The 13039-nt window shown below is 53.2% G+C and overlaps 2 protein-coding genes across 6 annotated transcripts in view; one reads left to right on the forward strand and one right to left on the reverse strand.

Moving 5' to 3' along the window:
* Window positions 1–666: 666 nt before the first annotated feature.
* On the reverse strand, window positions 667–12405 carry ATOSB (atos homolog B). Of its 5 annotated transcripts, none has more exons than XM_060609403.3 (9): window positions 12293–12405; window positions 4731–4874; window positions 3517–4486; window positions 3276–3334; window positions 2981–3086; window positions 2697–2855; window positions 2405–2473; window positions 2146–2321; window positions 667–2028 (listed from the first exon to the last, which is right to left on the reverse strand). In XM_060609403.3, exons 3-9 carry the CDS (start codon window positions 4408–4410, stop codon window positions 1875–1877), a joined length of 1617 nt encoding a protein of 538 aa, XP_060465386.3. In that variant the 5' UTR covers window positions 4411–4486; window positions 4731–4874; window positions 12293–12405; the 3' UTR covers window positions 667–1874. The 5 variants fall into 5 exon arrangements, with proteins under 5 accessions (XP_060465386.3, XP_060465389.3, XP_081647034.1 ...); XM_060609406.3 differs by lacking the exon at window positions 12293–12405 and adding an exon at window positions 11833–11940 and having other exon boundaries at window positions 2146–2300; XM_081790908.1 differs by lacking the exon at window positions 12293–12405 and adding an exon at window positions 11831–11929.
* Window positions 12321–13039, forward strand: part of UNC13B (unc-13 homolog B) — a 253576-nt gene continuing 252857 nt past the window's right edge. The window contains exon 1 of the mRNA XM_081790906.1: window positions 12321–12429. Within this exon, the coding sequence (XP_081647032.1) occupies window positions 12423–12429 (7 nt within the window). The 5' untranslated portion in view covers window positions 12321–12422. The remainder of the gene's footprint in view (window positions 12430–13039) is intronic.

A 13039-nucleotide genomic window follows, 5' to 3' on the forward strand; every position in this document is an offset into this window, starting at 1 on the left:
ATAAACGGCTTCGTCACCATAGCGACCAAGGGATTGGCGCTCTATGCCATGGTTGCCATAGTGACATTGTCAGGTAGTCCTGCTGTGTTGTACCCAGCCCTCCCACTGGGGACTGACCCCATTCCCGTTGCCATGGTGATTGGGCCTAACATTGCCTGGTGATTGGATTGAGATTTCCCCCTCCCCTCTTCTCCCCAGGCACCGTAGCTTTTTCTACCTCTTCCTAGTCAGTCTATCAGGCCTGGTCCCCTTACAGAGTCCAGCACATAGCCCCTACATTCAGGCTTCTCTGGATCATGTCACTCTGCACACATCCCTGATGTCTGGCACATCTTTTAAGAGACTTGCAGAATCACCCCCATTTTACATTTCAGGGCACTTAAGTTCAGAGGTGCTAAAATCGGTAACAATAGAACTAGTTTGGGTATGTAGATCCACATTCAGAGAGCTCAGCTTTTATGGCTGAACCTTTCTCACCACCCCACCCCACCCCATTATCTGAAAAGAGCAAGACCAGATCCTAAGAATCATTAGGGCCTTGCCTAAGACCTCATGGCCTCAGACCTCAGGCCCGTCTGGGAGAAAGGGCAGAGTCTGAGCTCCAGTTAGACCCTCCATCCCCATTCCCATATTCTCCCCAACAGAAAAAGTAGGGTTTAGCTCAAGTTTCCAAACAAGAATTTATTCTTTCTTTATTGTTGTTGTTTCCTGAAAAAAAGTACCAGATACAATTTTTTCATTTCTTTTTTCTTTCTTCTTTCTTTTTTTCTTTCTTTTTCTTTTCTTTTTTTTTATTTTTTTATTTTATTTTTTTTTTTTGTTCAAGTTTCAAGCAATTGCTTGTTCCCCTCAGCCAGCCCCAGGAGTCAGGACTAAGGCTGGGTCAGAGTCTGGTGTGGGGAATGGGGTAGTTGGGAAATCACATGACTGAGTTTGAGGGGTGCCCCTCATCCCAGCTGAGGTAGGTGGGTCAGAGTCTGGTCAGGTGAGAGGAGGCACCCCAGTCCTTGGCCCTGACTCTGCCCCCAGAACACCTTCCTCAGTCAGGACCCCAAAGCAAGGAGACACAGGCAGGAGGAGAGAGACAACTGGAGTCTGGAGTCTTAGATCAGGCATGGTTAACCTCTGTGTGTGTGCATGCATGCAAGCTCTCTTTCTTACACACACCACATAAATAAAAGCTTGTATGTGTGTGCGTGTGTGCGCGGACACGTGGACACACACACACACACACACACACACACAAGTTGGCTTTCAGAGAGGGGTCAGAGGGTAGGGGAAGTGAAAGGTATAGGGAAGGTATAGGGAAGGACAGGAGAAGCTGAGTCTTTGGCTAGGGACTCAGTCCTTCTGGGATAACCTCTCTGCCCTCAGCTGAGAAAGAACAGTTCTCCCCCAACCCCCACATCAGCTTCTTCAACTCCTGAGCTTGGAGCAATATCTGAGAGTGGGAAAGGATGAGGGGCAATGCCAATTATCAGGTTTGGGAGGTTACCAAGGCAATCCAATTTGAATAAATTATAAATTAAAAATAAATAAAATAATAAGTGGCCCCTGCCCAGGACAGGGAGGCAACGCTGGCATGACTTGCCTGGGAACTTTAGACAACCTCAGGGTAACTCCTTGTCTCCCCACTACCTAAGTTGGCCTGGGAAATCCAAGGGAGTGGGAGGTACATGGAGTACCCAGAGTAGAGCAGAGTGTGGTAAGGATCAGAGGCTTTAAACACCCAAATAATCGATTTGGGCATGAGCATGGTGAGGGCTTTAATTCAAGCCTAAAGGGTCTTTTGCCACCTTTCCACGTATTTGCTCTGTCCAGGATGGAGCAGGATGGGTAGGTACTTGGCCCACATGGGTTCAGGGCACTGGCAATCAGGGCAAAGGTGAATAACGTGGATTGTGAGGGGACTCAGTCACTGCCTGCAGTTCGTAGGGGAGCCCTGTGTCCAGTTCCAGGCTCCGGCGGGAAAAAAGCAGGCGGATGTCTCCATGCAGGCTTAAGCGGCCTGAGCGGGAGCTCCGGAACCTGGGGGACAACAGGGTGATCAAAGAAAGAATCCAGATAGTAGATAAGCCAGATAACCTGGGGTGGGGAAAATCCTTTCCCTGGGCCTACCCAGCTGCCCCCGGGCCCTGTCCTCACCTGAGGTGCAGCAAGTAGCAGAGGAGGCGGCAGGTGGGGCTAGCATTTCCCTCCTCACCCACAGGCACCAAAAAGAGGCGATGGCGCAGGAAGGTCATGTGGGCAGCAGGCATGTCAGAGAAGTCAAAGGTCACAAGGAACATCTTCACCACAGTCTGGTTGGGGTTAAATAAGGTCTGGGGGCAGGACAGGCAAAGTTGTTAGGGCCTAGGGGCTGTTCTCCTCTCCCCACTCCCACTGCCCCTCAGGGGAAACTTACCACTTGGATGGTGCCCATCTTGGGCACGCTGTAACCCTTCCTCCCCAGGGGATTCAGGTCCACGACACCCTAGGAAGGTCATGGAGCCATCAGCTAAGATGGGGTCTAGGAGAGCTTTGAATACTCATCCATCTCCATAATCTCTCACTCTGGGCCTAGCCCTTGCCCCACACTAGAGTTCTCCCCACCAGGCTCTGAACTCTCTCCTAGGTGAGAACACCTAAAGAATCCTTCCTGCTATCCATCCCTCACCCTCCTCACAAGCTAACTTTGGGTTGAGGTCAGGTCATACCAGGAAGGGAGCCGGGGCATTTTGCTCAGAAACATCAAAGAAGGTGACAGTGACAGGCAGGGTGACATGCTGGGGGCAGTAGGATCCACTAGCTCCAATCTCTGCCGTGAAGCCCTCAATGTGGCCAGATGGTGCAAAGCGTCCTCGCAGCAATGATTCCTGGGGTTGAGATGGGGAAAGCATATTATGAGACAGATACCAGCTATTTTCCTTACCCATCCAGGCCACACTCTACCATCTCACTTTCCCCAAGGCCCCCAATCACAGAATCCAAGGGGAACTACCTCAAAGTTGCCAAGCAGGGTACGGCTGACAGCAGGGGTAGGAACAGGGGAGGCACTGGGGGGGCTCAGCAGGCCTGGCCCCTTCCGGAGGCTTCGAAGGGAGCTCCTGGTAGGGGAGGGACACACAGTACATTGGCTTGAAGTATTCTGGTATGCTTACTCATGTCCTTGGGCTCACCCTTTGCCACCATCTAGGGCTCCTGCCCTGGGTTCCCCTACCCTGCAGTCAGAAAAAGGATTATAGACTTTTGCCCCACTTGCAGGGATAGAGCAGAGGGAGAAGCTGATCACTTACAGCTTCAGGCGACGGGCACCTTTCAGCCTCCGCCCCATGGGACTGCAGTCTGTTGGGTCCTATGGAGAGGAAAGATTACAGAAAAAGATTGGGTGGAGGTCAGGCATGTTTGGAAGCAGGACCTCATTACAAGCTCTCAAAGGAACATCTGGACCCCCCTCCCCCCCCCACTCCTCAGGCCTTCACCTTTTCCCACACACATATCTACTTAAGAATAGACCATCCCCTTCTCCTGGATTACCAGCACAGGCTCCTTGGGCCCAGGCAGCAGATGGCTCCAGAAGGGTGTGGCTTTGGCATCAGAACTGTTGGCAGCAGGAGGGTGGCCCAGGGTTCCCCGGCGCCTCCGAGGGGCTGGCCCCTCATCCTCAGAGCTGACATCCAGGGCTTCTCCAGCAGGAAGCAACCTTCGCTTGGTGGGGCAGGGGCCTGGAGGTCCAGGGCCAGGGGGTGTGTGCTCGGGACTGTGCCCATTGGCAGTGCTAGGGGACTCCCTAGGCCAAGGGCTACCCCCGTTGCCCACCCCAGCCACTGGGCTCTTACCCCCTATTTGTGCAAGACTGTGCAAATCAGTGTCAAATGTGTGCAGCTGGCCCAGAGGGGCTGGCCCTGGGGACTCCCCCAGGGACCCCTGTGCCCCTGGATCTGGGGAAGCCCAGTCTCTGGTGTGCAAACTATTGCAGGAAGCATTTGATGGGGGACAAGGGGGACTCTGGGCCCCTGAAGTCCAAGGTGAGGTGGAGCTACCTCCCTGTTCCACAACACAGAGGCCATGGTGACAGAAATGCTGGCTGGCCAGACCCAGTCCCAGCCCCAGTCCCTCTGGGCCTAGTAGCCCCACAGTAGATGGTTCTTCAGGGGGTAGTCCCTCTCTGGCCCCCAGCCCAGGGCCTCTCTTCAGCTCCCTGGTAACCTCAGTGGGTGGGGCCGGCCGTTTCAGGGCCCTGTGAGGCTCAGAGGCACCAGCTGGAGGGGAAAAGATGGATACCTGGTAGACCCCGGGGGATGTCGCCCCCCCTGCTGGGCTGTAGCCCATGAGCAGGCCACCCTGGAGGGCCCCCTGCCTGACTGCAGGCTGCGAAGGGCCAGCCTCTGGTTCTGAGGATGAAGACGGCTCCGCCTGCACGTGGCGCATGAAGCCCCCCCTTGGGTCAGGGGGGCCCCCCCACACAGCCTTTATGCTGGGCCTGGGCTGGGGGGCCTGGGGACATCTGTACAAGAGAAGAGAAGAAAAGGTGATCAGAAGAATCATTGGGTCTTCTCTCTTCCACCTGAGTTGCAGATCCTCCTCTGGCCTGAAGAGGTGACCTTGTGGGTTTCCTTGGGGTGAAGCTGTCCAAATCCCCAGATGGATTAATGGAGTATAGAGGACAATCCCAGAATTTCTGAGAGGATGGCATGTTTAGCTCAGGGTTCTCACTGGACCTGCTTCCCCTCCCTTTCCCCAGCACTCACCCCGATGAAGAGGCCTTAAGCCTAGCCGTGTGTTCCCTCTTCCTGACTGATGCCTTGCTCTCCTAGCTTGCAGTCTGGTCCATTCCCGCTGCACTGGCAAGGTGACTGCCACCATTCCGTGCAGCTCTTGGGCTCAGCTGGACCCTAAGGAAAGGAGAACAGACATTAAAATCCAGGATCCCTGGTGCCAGTGGCAAGACTCCTGTCCAGTTGTGGGCTATCAGAGTACCCTCCAGGATATCCTTCTCCCATATGAAAAGCTCTTCAGAAACAGAAGGTGTAGTCTTGGGATCCAGAGCCCAGAGGGCAGAGCTAGGTTACCTACGGAGTCAGAGAGAGGCAGATCTAGGTTCAGCATAATAGGAGGTGAGAAGTTGTGGCAGGATCACCATTTATCAGGGCCACCAGCTAAGGGGCTTCTGCCCTGAGTGTGAGGGGGAATGCAATACCCCAAGATCCAAGAGAACTCCAATGCCAACTGAGAGATGGTCAGAGTATGAATTCAGCCCTCCTAGACAAGGTTGTATAACTCCTTCCTTAAAGTCTCTCTCCAAAAGACAAATGCTACTCCGGAGCCCTAAGGGGAGAGGTCTTGCAGAAAGTCCTACCCCAGGAGCACTCCTCACAGATACAAACCTCAGGTCAGCTCAAAGGCAGCCCTTTGGCCTTAAACACATTACCCCCGGCAGTCTGTCCCTTTAACAGGAGGCAACAAATCTAATCAAGTGGAGGGGGAGTGTAGAAGGCAATGCCAGAAGGCACTTTCCAGGACCTCCCCTCCCCCTAGGCCCTGCAAGCTAGAGATAAGGCAGTGGCAGTCAGATAGCTGGAAGCAAGTAGGACTACCTCTCCACTTAGCCACATGTTTAGCACCCAAAAACCCAAACCACTGTTTTTCTGCCAGGACTAAAGACTTTCTTTATTGACTAGTCCACCCTCAGGAGCCCATACTAGGTGAGGGGAATGCCAAATTGAAGGCCATTTTCCTTTATGGGAGGAAATACTGTCCCAGGATCAAGCTTCTCCTTTGTGCAGTAGCCTATGCTGCCTGCCATCCACCGTATCTTTTCCCCTTCAAAGAATGTCCCCTGTATACCTACCTAAGCCCTATCCTTCCTCCTTGGCTAGGCCAAATGCCATTCCCTCCAGAAAGCCTACTCTGTCCACCCTAGACCACATCTCTCTCCTGAGACTTCACCTAAGGCAGTGTCACTATCTACTACAACCCAGTGACAATTTTGCTTGTTCTTATAGGTAAGAAATCTCCTAGACAGACCAGGGGGTTCTTAAGGATAGTTCTGTTCGCTCCTCTGCCAAACTCTAAGTACAGGGAGTAAGCACATGGCAGGACTCAAAAAAGTAGAATGCAAGCCCCAGAGACTTTGGCATCAGTCCTAGCAGTGAAGAGAAAAACTCCCAGAATTAGAGAAGTAGAGAGATTACTTGTATAGGGAGAATCAGCAATAACAGAGGTGGAAATGGGGGACAGGGAGAAAGGGAGAGATTTACACATTGGGGACTGAAAAGCTCTCCTACACCAAGTTCTTATCATTGCACTCCACATTACCTTATTTCACCAAGTTCTCGTGAGAAATGGGATTGCTAGAAAATTCTGGTTCCCTGTGGTGGGTGGGGTGTCTGGAAAGGGCAGAACTCCAATGACAGCACTGTCAGAGGGTAGGTACAACCTGTATTCATCTCTACCTTCCTTTCCTCTACTCAAGCCATACAAGTTGAGGAAGGTCCTTTTTCTTAGCACCCCACCCCTGGTCATCCAAGTTGGCCTCTGGAGCCATTGCCCTGGGGAAGGCAGGTGATGACATGATGCCCTACTTGACCCCAGAATGCCTGGCATCTGCTCATTACCCCAGAGCCCTCTCAGTTCCTGACTTGTCAATGAGAAGCTCTAAGACGCACTTCCCTGCCACCCAGCCTGTCTGGCTCTAGACCATGGCTTCGAGCTGACTCATGGGGCAGGACTGTGGAAGAGGGGGGCAGGGTAGGCCAAACCTCACTCTCTGTGCAGGGGGTGGGCAGCAGCTGGCATCAAACAGCTGTGCCAGGCTATGGCTGGCAAGGACTACAGTTCCCAACATTCCCAAGGAGCAAGGCCAGCAAAAACACCAAATCCCAGAATACCATGGGTTCTGTACCTCAGACACCTGCTAGGCCTGGGAGGTGGGGCAGGTGGGTATTGGTACAGGTACAACTCCCAGACTCACTCTCCCCTTTCCTTCAGTATTAAAGGTATCTATTTCTACACTGATCTAGGAGGGTGGCAGGAAGGAGAATTCCTCTCCATGTGCTTTCTACCCTCATCCTGTTCAGAGAGAACTGCCAGCTACTCCACATTTTGTTCCTATACATGTCCACACAAACTAGCGGAGCTACTCCCATGGACCACCACTATGGGTAGGAAGGTCAACCTCTGGTCTCTAACCCACCCCTTGACTGCTGACCTAAAGCCCTCTACCCTTAATGGAGAGACCAGATGTCAGCACCTCCTCCAAACTGAGTCCAGCAGACTCACCCCTTCCGCTGGACTCCTTGTTCTGGATGATGCCCCCAACCCCTACTTAGTCTCCCAGGTCCATTCTCACCCCTCTCCTCCCCAGAGCCTGGGGCAGGCCCCATTCCATACTGGAGCTTCGGAGATTTGCTCTTTCCCCCTAGCACACACTCACCCCGCTCTTAAATTGGCTCCGCCGCGGCGGCCGCTGCTCCGGGCCCTTCCGTCCCGTCCCGGTCCCTCCCCTCGACTCCCGGGTCCTCCCCGCCACGGGCCCCCAACCCAGACAAAGGGTGGCTCACGCAGAGCCCTGCTTTGCTAGGCTGTTCTCTGTTCAGCTTCGTGTGCAACACTAGCGGGACCTGGCGCCCGCAGCCCCCCAGCCGCTGCCGCACCCCTCCCCGCGACTGTCCCTCCCCGTGGCCGCCCCGGCTCAGTGCTGTCGACTCCGCTGCCCCTCTGACTCACAGGCCATTTCCTACCAGCTGATGGGGCCGCCCGCCCCGCCCAGCGCCCCAACACCCCCGCCGCGGCGGCCGTGGCCGCCACGCCCCCCTAAGACCACGCCCTCCGCGGGCAGCGACCATATTCATTGGCCCATAGGAGTCCAGCCTCTCCACGACCTCAAGTGTGAGGCACGCCCCCTCCAAGAGACACACGCCCATTGGCCCACAAGGGGGCAGGCCTACCCGTGTCGCCCCGCCCATCTCCTTAACCCCTCAATTGCAGGAATCCAAAGGATCTCCCTGCCCTGCCAATTTAACCCTTTCAAAGGTGTGGCCTCCCACTGCTCACCTCCGCCCTTCCTCTTCCGAAGGTGTTTAATAGGACGCCCTGGGGCTTTCAAAGACAAAGTTCCACAATCTCCAAAATCAGCCTGCTCTTCCCTCACCAGACCCTAAATATCCCCACTCTCATTCATCTCTCCCTTTCTTGCAAACCTGAGCTTCAAACACCAGAGTACTGCTTAAGTCTAGAAAGCTTCCTTCATGCCAGAGCAGATGAAAAAGTTCTGAAGTGGGATCTTATCTCCTTCCATTGAGAAATGGTATTCTTCCTTCTCTTACTTTTTATTAATTTTCTTTTGCCTTCTTTAGAGGGACCTCAAGAATTCCAGAGATAGGGATACATTTTAATTCAGGGACCTAAACATCCTTTTTTGTGTCTCTGAACGACCATTCTGAGATCAGGCTGCTTCATTCTTTCTACAGTATTCTTTCTATTCATAGGAGACGGAGCACCCAGGGGAAGTGGGATAGAAAGGCTTCTGCCATGAGTGGGGGGATGTGCCCAACTCTTGTGATGGAGCTCCCTCCCATGACTCACAGCTCCCTCGAAACTCCCCACCCTCCCCCTGAGTCACTGGGCTCTAGGCTGGGCCCAGAAACAGCCAAACTAAGTGGCAGCAGAACCAGCATTCCTAATTCTTTAAATGACCTATTCTTTAAATGACAAGGATGGAAACCTCTATAAGGAGTAAGCATTAAAAGATGCTCTTTACAGGGGCTGCTTTAGGGGTAAGCTAAGAAAATAGGTACCTTTTCCTCTGAACTTGTTGACAAGTTAGTTTCCATACTTAGGAAGCTTTTTCTGTCAGTCTTCCACAGAAGCAAGGAAATACCAGAGTTAAAAGAGGGACGACTCAAACCAAAGCCTGGAGTATTGGCGTAGGCCAGGGCAGGTTGCCAATTATGCCTCTAGAAGGGGAGTCCATTCTTCCATAGTTCAGAGGCTACAGAAGGCCTAAGGTCCTTGTTTCTACCTTGCCTGTGCTGTAGGCCCCAAGGGCCCTGAGGTTGTCACTGGATAGTAAAAAAAAAAAAAAAAAAAGGCTCCCCTTTCCCTACTTCCTCCTTGTGCACTAGATTCAGGAAGGACAAGTAAGAGGGGCGCTTGGGTGGCTCAATCTGTTGAGTGGGCTCTGTGCTAACAGCTCAGAGCCTGGAACCTGCTTTGGATTCTGTGTCTCCCTCTTTCTCTGCCCTTCTGCCATTCATGCTCTCTCTCTCTCTCTCTCTCAAAAATAAATAAACATAAAGAAAAATTAAAAAAAAAAAAGGAAGGACAAGTAAGTAACCCTTCCTCTAGGCTCCCTTCTTCTCACCTCAGACCAGGGAGAAAAACCCTGAAAAAGAATCCATTTCCATTTGCCGTGGACTGATTTATTTGTTGGTTCCCTAATGCTAAGGAATAGGATTCAGGAAATTCTCAAAATTCTGAACAAAATTGCAAAAAGCAAGAGCTTACTTCCTTTAGTAAAAACTTACTAGGAAGACAAATAGACACAGAACACTACAGGAAAGTGATAGTCCCTTGATGACCCCAGAGAACAGGCAGTAAGTTCTGTCTTACTGCCACTAACATAGATCCAGGCCTCAGTTACCTGCAAAGGGCAGGGGGGGCAGTAGCTCAGTGGGAAGGATCAAAGGTGTTCTAGGCCTCCGTGTGCCCTAGGAAAGCAGCATGGTACAATCAAGAGGCCTTATCTATCTGCTGTCCTTTATTTTTTTCATAGCAGTTATCACCAGGTGCCCACCCCCCCCCCCACGCATTTCTTTCTCCTCGTTAGAATGGAAGCTATAGGAGAGAAGCAATGTTGTTTTGTTCATGCTGGTATTCCCAGAATCAACCTCAGTGCCTGGCACATAATAGCTGCTCAATAAACGTTGGCTGAAAGAAATGATGAGCCCTGGGCTGAGGGAACAGCAAACAGAAGACATAGGTCCTAATACCTGCTCTTTCACTCTGAGACCAGAGAAAGTCACAGTGTCTTTGGCTGTAAATTTTCAACCCTGTAAGATTAGAGGTTTGTATAAACTATAGTTGAGGGCTTCTACAACTCTGGCCTTATACTGCTATGATTCTAATGGCTATTGTTCACTCAAATCCATTTTCAGAGGATGGACACAAGTTTCTGAATGCCCTCCTGCTTGTATTGAAGCAGAGAAGCTATATACTCCAGCCTCAGCACAGCAAACTGATGCCCTTTCTCTTTACGCCCCACCCACTCATACAAATGCCTCAGTCCTTAGGAAGCTGGAGTGTTTGCCCTAGACCCGCCTCTCTGAGAGACAGTCTGGGAAGCTGTGTTACCATAGCAATCAGCTCCTCCTCAAAAGGCTTCAGCCTGCCCTCCCTTACCCACCCTACCCTACGGCTTTGTCTGGCCTCAGCACCCCCTCCCTCCCCAGCCAGTCTCTCAGCTAGGAGGAGAGTTGGCTTGGGGCCCCTTTCAGTAACACTGTCATACTCATCCAGCCACTGTGTGGAAGGCAGGCCTTTTTTCAGTCTCTCAACTAGCCCAGGGACAAATAGAACTTTGGCACTATATCAAGTCCCCTCAGGGAACCTGAGGAACTCCCAAGAGGATTAGGCCCCTAGTATCAGTTCTGACCATCAGCCTCCCGGCCAGGAGTGTGGGGAGCTATTCTCTCTTCCTCTTCCAGCTGAGGCTGGAACCTCATATCCCTTCTGGAGTTCAGCCTGCAATAGTAGTTCACCTCTCAAAACAAACATCAAAGACTCAATAATTTCCACCTTTCCCACAGAAGCCGATTTTTGAGGGTTCTAGGGTTCCCCACCCAGGAGAAGGAAAAGGGTGGGGAAAATAACTTTGTGGCCAGTGGTAAAAATGTAGCTGCCAGTCACTTGTGGGGGCTGTTGGAAGAGATCTTGGCAGTAGTGGGATGAGGTCTGGGCCTTGCAGCTGGTTACTAGGTCCTGTGGCCATTGAGCACAAAGCTCCTAGACGGGCAAGTCCCAGGCCAGGCCCCAGGGCGAGGAAGGAAGTGGGAAATGAGCACACCCAGAGCAGAGGGCAGGGCAAAGTGGGGGAGGGGGAAGACAGGGACGAAGGCAGCCTTCTGGGAGGAACAGGAACTAGAGTGGGGGTTAACAGGAACACCAGCTAGGGGAAGAAACTCCAGTCTCAGCCAGCCAGATCCAAAGCAGACTGAGGAGACAGTCACAGAAGACCTAGCAGCAAGTGGGGCCTGGATCCTCCCTAAGAGTGCTCAGGCCTGAAGGTGTAATTAGGAGCCAAGGAGCCAGGAGCACTATGGACTGGTTTCTTCACCCCACTAATCCCATCATGCCATTCCTAGAACACAGTACACAAACCTCTTCCTGGAGTCTCTACAAAGCCAGGAGACTCTCTCAAAGCACTAGGGGTTCTTCCCCCCTCATTTGGGGCCTACAGCCTCTTTCCCTCACATAGTGCCCATTCTCTGCACAGTCCCTCTGTCTCTCCCACACTCTGGACCACCAGCTCTTCATCATACAGCACCTGCTTTCCCCAAAGCACTTCACATCCCCTCCCCCTCAAGCATAGCCAGGCTCCAACCCTCCACATCAGACAGACTTGCCCTCTCACACTGTACCTCCAACCTCCACAAAGCACTCCCTTACAAGGGACCCTGGAGAATGCACCTGCCTACCCACACGGTGAGCCCCCAAGTCCTCCCCCAACTCTGTCTTCCTCCCCCGCAGCAGTCCTCAGATTCTCTCCTTCCTTAACGTGGCCCCCACCTCCTCATGTTTGCCCAAGCGCACCCCCATTCTTGTCCCTTCTTCCACGCGCACCCCACCCCACACCTGTAGTTCCGTGAGTCCCGTTGCACCTGAGGAGGTAGTGGGGTTGAGGCAGTTAGAGAGAGGCCCTAGCTGCAGCCTCGGCCTACAAACCTCACCCCTTCTGCCGGAGCCCCGCCCCCGCAACGCCCAGGCCCACCCCCTCCCTTGTCCCACCTCCCACCTTCTCGGGGCCCAGCCCCTTTCCTAGTTTCTTTAATTCCTCTGGCTCCTCCCCTGTAACACAGGCCCCGCCCCTCTCTAGCCCCGCCCCTTCTAGCCTTTTCTGCGTCTCCCCAGAACATCCGCCTGTCCCTAGCCCCTTCCTTGGTCCCCACCCCCTTGTGGTCTCTCCGCCTTTCGCTAGGATCCGCCCTCTCTCGGATTCCAGCCTGGCAGAACCCAGGCCAGGCCCTTTTCCACCGCGAGCCCCAGTCGGTCTCAGGGACTCTCCTACCCCCACCCCTTCTCCCTCTCGCCTCACCCGGGCGCCGGCGCTCCTGCCGGATCCGCTGGCTCTGATTGGCGGCGACGGCCCCAATGGATGGCGGAGGAGACAAAGTGATGGCTGCAGGTCGCCTGAGGTCCCACCCCGGCCACGTGCGGCTTCTGTGATGACAGGTCTAGAGGGGCGGGGCCTTGGCCTGGGTGCCGGCCTAGACTGACCGGATCGGGCGGGGGGGGGGGGGGAGGGTTGGGGAGTCGGAGCTGGCATCAAAGCGCTAGCCTGAGGGCACTGAGCCTGATACTGGGGCTCTCCCCAAGCTTTCGCGCTGGTGTGAGCTGCCCGCGGAACTTGAGCCTTTTTGTGGTGACGTCTGGGTTTGCGCGCACATTTGCCCTAATGGGGGAGGTCTGGGGGTTTGCAAGATAGTGCAAGGAGTCCCAGGGGTCGGTGAAGATGAGAGAATCTGGTTGGTGGGATCTCAAGTCTGTGGGATTGAGCAAGTGTCTGCAGCCTACGCTGTGCGGGAGAATCTGAGTTCTAGGAGGTGTGCAGTAATAGCCAGCCAGATCTGTATCTGTGGAGGTGGGTCAGCAAGGAATTCTGTGAATTTTAGGAGACTAAATGTTAATACGGAGTTAGAAGAACCTTCAATCGCCGGAGAGAAGTAGGGTCTCTACTTTATACAAGTGTCAAGTGAGCTATCTGATAGTTAAATATGTTCTGTAATTTAATTAGCGCTTGAGACTTCTCTCTGATTTACTAATTGCTGAGATACAGCAGTGG

The sequence above is a fragment of the Panthera onca genome, chromosome D4 (assembly GCF_046562875.1).
Source record: "Panthera onca isolate mPanOnc1 chromosome D4, mPanOnc1 haplotype 2, whole genome shotgun sequence".
NCBI classification, from domain to species: domain Eukaryota; kingdom Metazoa; phylum Chordata; class Mammalia; order Carnivora; family Felidae; genus Panthera; species Panthera onca.